The sequence below is a fragment of the Phaethon lepturus genome, unplaced genomic scaffold (assembly GCF_000687285.1).
Source record: "Phaethon lepturus isolate BGI_N335 unplaced genomic scaffold, ASM68728v1 scaffold7856, whole genome shotgun sequence".
In the NCBI taxonomy this organism is placed as follows: Eukaryota; Metazoa; Chordata; class Aves; order Phaethontiformes; family Phaethontidae; genus Phaethon; species Phaethon lepturus.
In genome coordinates, this window is record NW_010545497.1 from 30,767 (window position 1) to 39,212 (window position 8,446).

The following is an 8,446-nucleotide window of genomic DNA, read 5'->3' on the forward strand; positions in this document are numbered from 1 at the left end:
GTGATATAAGGACATGGCAGCACTTGAACAAGATTCCCATTTCATATCTGGTTTTGCTGCTAATTTGCATTTTGCAGAAAAATAGTTGTATTTTAGAAACCTTTCTGAAGATTTGCAAAGTGTTATTATTTTGTGTGAATTTTCAAGTTGTGCTTACTCGAGCAAACTGCTTTTAAACTTGTGAGCTGTTATAAAAAAAAGGTACTATTAAATTCCATGAAAATTTTTTTGGCTTTTCCTCTAGGAATGACAGCTCGCAATTCTACTGAATCATGAGATGCAGGATTTCAAACCTCTTATTAGCTCTGTATTAAATGATCCCAAAATGAGATCAGTGCAAATTCTGCATTTAAGATATAGAAGTTTAAAAAAAAAAACCCCAACATCCAAACCTGCCAGCTTCTCAAATATTGCACAGGAGTCAGGTACATCAGCTGACCTCCTAAGGGTGTACAGATGTGTACAGCTTGTATAGGGTGGCTCTGCAAGTTGTTGCAAGTTTCCTTCCATACTCTGGAACTCTGCACATTTGGTCATACATGTTACATAAGACAACTATTTCCCCCGCCGTGTTCCTTGCTGCAGCTTGGTGGGTCCATGATCTGTAAGACGAGCGTGCAGAATATGCACACACATAGTCCAGGAAAGGTGGAAGCCCCAGGTGTGTTGAAAGCTCTCTAAGCCTCGCATGCTTTGTTCCAGGAAAAATAACGTTCACCTGGGAAGAACTGTGAGGTGACACACCAGCTACAAGAATGCTGCTCTCGTTTCCAGAGACTGTTAAATGCTCTGAATTTACTTCTTCAGTGATGCAAGCTGAGGACTTTGTTCATACAGATCAGCTTTAACATGGTTGTGAGACCACACTCATGTCTTGGCAGCAGCCTGAACTAAATGTATTTAGCACATATTCCATTTGGATCAAGAAATACAATGGTTAATATGTGCATGCACTTCATTTATAAGTGCAATAATTTGGACTATTTGAAAATGTATTGTTTGAGGGACCCTTTGATAAGCTGCCCCTCAGAGATAGGATGCTTTTGTTACTGGCAAAAATAGGTGGCATACGTCTAAACTATCACACAGTCCAAAGAAAATCCCACATTTAGAAATGCAGTCACACAGACTATTATAAAATAGTAAACACTATTTGCCACAATCAAAGGTTTTTATAAAAAGATTTACTGGGTAAAAAAATAGATATTTATATACATATATATATTTATACACACATATATTTATGTCTGTAACCTGTAATTGATTTGTTCGTCTTATTTTGACTTTTATGCTCCATGAAAATACTAGCTTGTATTTTGGTCTTTATGTAAAGCAAAAAGGAATGTACCATATCAGTCAATATCCCCTAAGCTTATTGGAATACTAAGCACAGAATCATAACTTCTAATTCCACATTAAAGAAGAACTGTAGAATTATTTACCTGTCAGCAACTGATATTTTCCATACTGATTTACGACTCTTCAGCTCTATTTCTGTTTCTTTAAAATTGCATGTGACTAATGCCAACAGACTCATAAATTATATACTAGTGGCATTTGGAAAATAAAATTTGCAGAGACAAGAACAGTCCATGACTTCTTCAACCAGGAAAAAAGAAGTGTTCTCGGCTCCTTGAAGCACAACTTATTTCTAAATTTGAAACAAATACTGATGCTGACAAAATTGAGTAACACCCATTTCTGGGTTTTATTCAAATGGCGGAGCAACTGACAACTAGAATATAATGAAAAGAACGAACCACTAAAGCAAACATATTCCTAACTACAAGGATGATTCAACTTTACTGATATTCTGAGTCTCCTTCACTGAACAACTTGCTTCTTATTTGTCTTAAATCTGAGCACTAACTTTCGCAGATTTATAGCCCACTGGATGAGATATCATTTAAACAGAGTTATATCTGGTTTATTCCTGCAACTCGATGTGTGCGTAGACTCACAGAATGGTTTGAGTTGGAAGGGACCTTTGCAGATTTCTAGTCCACCCCGCCGCCATGGGCAGGGACATCTTTCACTAGATGAGGTTGCTCAAAAGCCCTGTTCAACCTGACTTTGAACGCTGCCAATGATGGAGCGTCCACAACTTCTCGGAACCTGTTCCAGTGTCTTACCACCCTAACACATGCATACGTTAGCTCACATAGGTAACATGCAATCCGCATTCTCTACCTGTACAATTCATAGATTTTAGAGCTACAGTTCTGCTAATTTAACTCGATTTCAGGTGAGATTTTCAGCTAAAATATCCATCATTTAGTGAATCAGCTGCTTGCAATCTCAGTGGGTCTGATTTATTACCATTTCTCTAATTTTACCCCAATCCCAGCTACACAAAAACCAGTTAACTACAAGAGGAAAAATGTGGAGGCATGGAAGTAGTCACGGGACTTGTAGCTTTTCCCTAGCACAGTTTAATATTAAAAAACACATGGCAGGTTTTCTCTGAATGCTCGCACTTTAGATAAGAAGCATATTAAAAGACCCAAAAATCAAGTTATAAAATTTTCTGTTTTGAAGACTGACAAGAGGGTTGTAAACAGAAGTCCCTAAAGCTCATCATCTGCACTGGGAGTGGACTGAGATGCCAGGGAGACCTACATGTGGGTTGGCTTCACTAACATCCTGGGCCACCACTGCAGGAAGTGCTTGTCATGATACCTACTCCGGGTATGAGCAGCGGTGCAGAAGCCACCCTGTACTAACTACAGTTAAATTTCTACAGTTTTGTTAACTAGCATCATCTGGGAACTTTTCAGCAATAATCAGTACAGAGATGTTACCTCTCCTTCCTCAAACTGCTACATCTGTTACTAGGCAAATCTCCACTCTTTGCCCTTGCACAGCTGGGTCTGGGACTTGACACCCTCTGCTCGCTTGTATAACTTCACCAATATTAACAATAATAAGAGTGTTTGCATAAACACACCACTAGTGCTTTCAGCCAGGAAAGGCAGCTCTCTTTTTCTTTTTTTTATAATGCTTGTAGAGCTGACCTAGCAAATTCTACTAGGGAGAAAAAGGTAGTATTTGGTTTTTTCTCTCCAGAACTCAAAATAATGAGATCTTATCTGCTAATATGACTGAGGCACAAACTTCCTATCAAATGATGTGGTAAAAGTGTACGCCAGGGAAGTAATGCAGACTTGCTTCTTAAATGCAGCCGGTGTGTCAAGAAAGCTCTGTACCTCTGATCAGGCAGGTGGAGAATATTCATGGGGCTGAAGCTTAGAAAGTGTGAATTTCTCTATGAGTTTCTTTAAAAGTCAGGGAAAAAACTTGGAAAGCCTCGCAGCAGTCAAGGAAACTTGGAGCTTACACCAACCCAATAAAGAGGCTTGCCAACATCACTGCTGTACTCATTTAGAGTTATGAGTAAATGGACTGAGTCATAGCCAGGAACTGAACCATTGCTTTCTCTTGAGAAAGGTAACTTCTACAGCAATAAACTCTTTGAAAAAAAAAAATAAAACAAAGCAAAACTGTGTGGCATTTGAAGCATTAATTCAGCTAAGTATCTCGAAATAATTTGATAGTGACATTGATCTATGGGTAACTTCATGAAATCAAATCATCCCTTACTTCCTAGTTTGATAAGCATGAGCCATGCTAGTAGGAATTAATGAAAACTTTTGGCAATTGTTTGCTAGCTTAAGGAGGGTCTGGGTTCTGAAAAATCAGAAGATAAAAGGCCAATAACAAAACGATTTTTTCTGTAGAGTGTAACTTAGTGATGATAACATATATGGCAATGAGTACCGCTCTTGCTGCCTTAAAACAGTCACTACTTGGAGTCTAGACAAAACTGGTTAGATACAAAACCATCAAGATCTTCTGATACCTTGGTAAATAGCAAGGGAATTGTTGAGAAGATGAATGATACTGGAGCAGTGCCTAGCCTCAGTTAAAGACCTAATATTTTATAAAGGAAACAGCAAGAGTAATGGAAAAATGTGATTTTGATCACTACGCATGAGGCAGTCCAGTCAAATCAAATTCAGCATTAGCTGTAATCTTACCTTCACGGTAGTGAAGTTGCTGCCTTCCTGGACATGAACTAAAACACCGTTCTCACTTCTTGTCCTGAACTTTACTTCCAAGTGGTCCACGTTCGGGGGTCCCAGGCCAGCGCCTCGAGTGCTGTGTCTCATCATGTATTCTCGCTTCTTGTTTGGGCTCATGTGGTAGTCAAGTCGTCCTTTGCCTTCTAGCGATAAGGCAGTGTCGGCAGTAATATCTGGGACAAGGACAGGGAAGTACTGAGCATGCAGCTTGTTACAGCTATAGTGATCATCTGCCTAATAACGACCATTTTCTTTCAGAGCAGAGATCAAGTTCAGAGCAGGTCAGGGGGTAGAGCAGGAGTGAATGGCAATTTCAGCCCTTCTATTCTTTGGCTTCAACCAGAATGTGTGTTTGAGAGTGGGAGTGTGCTAGTAATTTACAGCTGCTATCAGTCAATAGTAAATTAAAACTCGCTAGGGAACAAGTGAGGGAGTAAGGAAAAAAATTTGGCGCTCAGAAGTGTAATTCCTTCCCAGGGATGTTACTGTTTCCATTACTGCAAGCAGGGTTTCATGATATATTGAACTCCAAGCTCTTCAGGGCAGAGATAATGACTTTCTATTTGTTATGGCATAAAAAAAAAGAATAAAAAATGGCAGAACATTGACTACCAAATGCTGTTAAAATTATGGCTAAATTCTTTTGTAAACCGGCGCAATAAAAGCATATAAATCAGCTAAACAATAATGGGACATGTAAGAAAACAAAGCCCAGTCATTATACTACAACTACATGGAAATAAATCACTTTGCTCTCCTAGACAATCCCATATTGATTTACAGAGCTATGCATGTGCGAGTTAATAATCCCAGAGTGTAAAGGGCTTGCTTTTATTTACATTTACCATATTTTCTTGCATATAATCTGACGGCCATTTGATAAAAAGGCCTACAGTTCGGAGAAGCCATAAGCACATGCACACAATGTTTATGAGAAGGGAAAGGTTTTCCCTTACCCTCTTACCTCCTCACAGCAGATAAATCCCTCCTTTGGGAGAGCTTTGTTTTAGTTACCGATTATACATTATTGGGAAGCAGTAGTTTTAAATTAGTGCAAGTTATCTGACGTGATATACACACCAGAAAACATACATATATGTAACTTGTTGCTATTTTTAGCTCATGAAGGACAACAGTCCATTCTGGATTTTTCCTTCAAAATTATTTAAGAGGCAAGCATGCTGCTTGTTTTCATTATTTTATAAAATTCATTATCCCACACTCCTGAAAAGAAACTCTTCATGGCATTTGGTTAAACCACAGCTAGGTGTACATTAAAGAGAAAGACAGTAGAGCTCCCTCCATACATTTTTCACAATGCTTTCCTGTCAGTCCATCTTTGCAGTGACACTGCTGCCACGACCAGTGATCAACACAGGTGCCACCATGTTGGCAGGGGCTGGTCATGCAAGCACCTTCCAGTCTGGGACACCTGAAACAAATCAGAAAAGTCAATGCTGAAGAACATGTGCACAAATAGGCAGAGCAAACGTGCTGGGAAGCATCACGTGTTTAAACGATACTCCCCTTTCTTCCCCCCAGAAATGCAAAAATAGAGAGGCTCTTCTCCATAGACAGCTCATGTTTCTAAATAGATCCCAATTTTCAGGGTCAAGTTATAACAGCCTTACAAAAGAGAAAGGAATTCAAAGACAGTGAAATTCCTATTATCTATTACACAAGAGATGAAGAAAATCTTTTAGGTTCTTTTTATGCTGCAGATCTCCAGAGATTTCACATCATAATGAACAGCGCAAACTTGGGGTTGAAAGAGGAAAAGTGAGCTAGCAAATTTGGATGCGAGACTGACATTATTGCTACAACTGTGACTTCAAATACTGAGCTGGAAAAAATGATAGAATCAGATAGTCCATCATTTCTGAAAGACCATACAGAGGATATGAGGGAAATTCAGTGATACTTGAGAGGTAAAGTAATAGAACAGACATTGTGGATTAAAAAGAAACAAGAGGTAGTAGAGGGTTAGCAAACAGTGTGAGTACAGCCAAACCCAGGTGGAATTTATAAAGAAACCCAATAACAGGGCTACTCTATTTCAGCCTGCAAAGCAACATTAATAATTCGCAATAGAAGTGTAGCGATGTTGCTTTTTTGAAGCCTCTGTAACCTTTTGTGAACCTTTTATCCAAATTCAGTTTCTTCCTACATTTTTTACACTTCACAATAAATTCTACAGTCATTTTTTTTCACAAGAAATATCTGATGGTGTCTGAACAGAATAGCATCTGACTTTCATGACGGCTTCTTTTATTGTCAACGTGGTCCATTCGATATCATATATAGCAGACGTACTGATCTAAGATTCCTTGAGCTGCCAAAGCCTGGCTGGGCTCCAGGGGACGTCCGTTGACTGCAAACTCCATTATACAGCCCACAAAATCATGGCTTTCCACCTGTCCTCTCCTTTGAAGGATGGGCTCTACAGACCTGATGCCACCAACAGTAACTCGATTTGGTTGTACATCGAGAGTCCTATAAAAGAGTCAGAAAAATAATTTATCAGTATCAGACATTAAGATAGCAATGACAACACAGGAACTGTAACTATCAGCTGTGGTCTGTGGCTAAAATTCCTCTTCCAAAATTCATATTTTACATTTAGAAAGGGAAACAGAGAGATCAGCAGTGTTTGAACTAAGTTTTAATGGGTATGACTCTAAATTCACACTCAGTTATTGCATGTCAAATTTCTACTCACTTGACTGAGCAGCATGCTTGAAATCATAATAAATAAGGTTTTTTTACTCAATTGTAGTTTTCTGAGTCTGAGCCTTGTTTTGGCAAGATAGATGCTACTCAAAATGTGAAAGTGGAGGAGTCTTTGCTAAAGATTTGTAGCACTAAATATTGTAGAACTTCAAACTGGCAAAGAGTAGTGCTGTATATTTAAGAGCCAGTTGATTATAACAAATACATTTGTGTACTACTGTATCTGATATACTGATTTGTTAATGTTGTCTAGATTATGATATGAAATGTCATACTATTGGGCAGTAAGTCTTATCCCCTTTTATGCCAGAGCGCAGACTACCCATGGCTGTACATTTCTTCTGTGGCTCCAAAGCCTGGGGACATAGAGAGAGTCAAAACATGAGAATTTTTGAGTAAAATCCCTGTCATGAATAAACTCCATGCAGAAATGTAGCCTGAGTTAGCAAGTAGCAGTACATGCAGGAAATTTAATTCACTTCTGCAAAGATGGGAGAAAAGGACACTTCGGAGCCTTGCCTTTGCATGCTTCTGAAGGAGTGCAGCTGAGGTATCTATCCCTTGCTTGAGGCTGGGCTAAGGGCACTTAATCATTATTCCAAATTCCTATTCCTCTGGCTTTAGAGAATGAGAATTTAGAGAATTTTTCATTTTACTTTTTATTTTACAGCAACTCCCCCTACACACAAAATGAAGAATTATTTACCAGTCAGTAGAAACAGCCACATTGCTCACAGTGCAGTAGCCTGGCTCCTGATCCTCAGAGCAGGAATCCACCGTCAATGATGCTGCCTGCAAAAGCCACACACACAAATGTGCTGAATATTACAAGGCTGTAGTTCTCAACCACACTAAATATTTATGATTAAATATACCATATCAAGGACTTGGCTAGAATGGAGCACTTGTATATTACTATGTCACTTGGGATCGCAGGGAGCTTCAGAGCCACATTCTGCACCAACATAGTGAATACCAAGATGTGGACACTAACAGAGAGTGAGCTAATTTACTGCTTCGTACAGAGAATCAGTTAAACACAAAGTTTTCAGATCTGGGTAGGGTTTCTTTCATGTTTATTTGCTTTACTCCTTGAAACTGCAGTTATTTTGGCTCATACCATATCCTACTCTTGATTTGAACAGAGAGCTGCTCCCTCCAAACACAAAGGGCATTCCTTCAGGGGCTTGATTGTGACATTAAACATATTGCTTGAGCTTGATAAAAAGCATGTGACAAAAGCTGAGAGTACAAACACGAAGATTACTAGTTAAAAATAATAACCAACCACTCAGTAATACTCAAAGAGTAACCAAGTGGACCTGATTAAAGTAACCCTTAGGCTGATATGTCATGAGAGGTGTTTGCCCCACGTTGACAATGGTGAAACCTGGACACCTACAGTGAGATCACAGTGACGGGACCAAGCTGACGTTCAGAGAAGTAGCAGGCATCACCAGCACTTACAGCCATCTTCCTTTTTATTATTATCTCCAAGCCATCAAGTCTCAGATGATGAGGTTGCCTCATTACCCATCTCAGTCATTTACACTGAAGCGAATCATGGCACTTCTATTTGTAATCTCTAAAAGTCTAACCAAAGCTTTCACTAAAATCATGAAATAATTCCTGCT

At 39.1% G+C, this 8,446-nt stretch overlaps 1 protein-coding gene across 1 annotated transcript in view; it reads right to left on the reverse strand.

Annotated features, from left to right (window-relative positions):
• Positions 1 to 8,446, reverse strand: part of FAT4 (FAT atypical cadherin 4) — a 72,599-nt gene that overhangs the window by 6,859 nt on the left and 57,294 nt on the right. Inside the window, exons 12-15 of the mRNA XM_010288961.1 lie at positions 7,519 to 7,604; positions 6,396 to 6,575; positions 5,390 to 5,514; positions 4,038 to 4,255 (exon numbers count right to left, since the gene is read on the reverse strand). Of these exons, the coding sequence (XP_010287263.1) occupies positions 4,038 to 4,255; positions 5,390 to 5,514; positions 6,396 to 6,575; positions 7,519 to 7,604 (609 nt within the window). The remainder of the gene's footprint in view (positions 1 to 4,037; positions 4,256 to 5,389; positions 5,515 to 6,395; positions 6,576 to 7,518; positions 7,605 to 8,446) is intronic.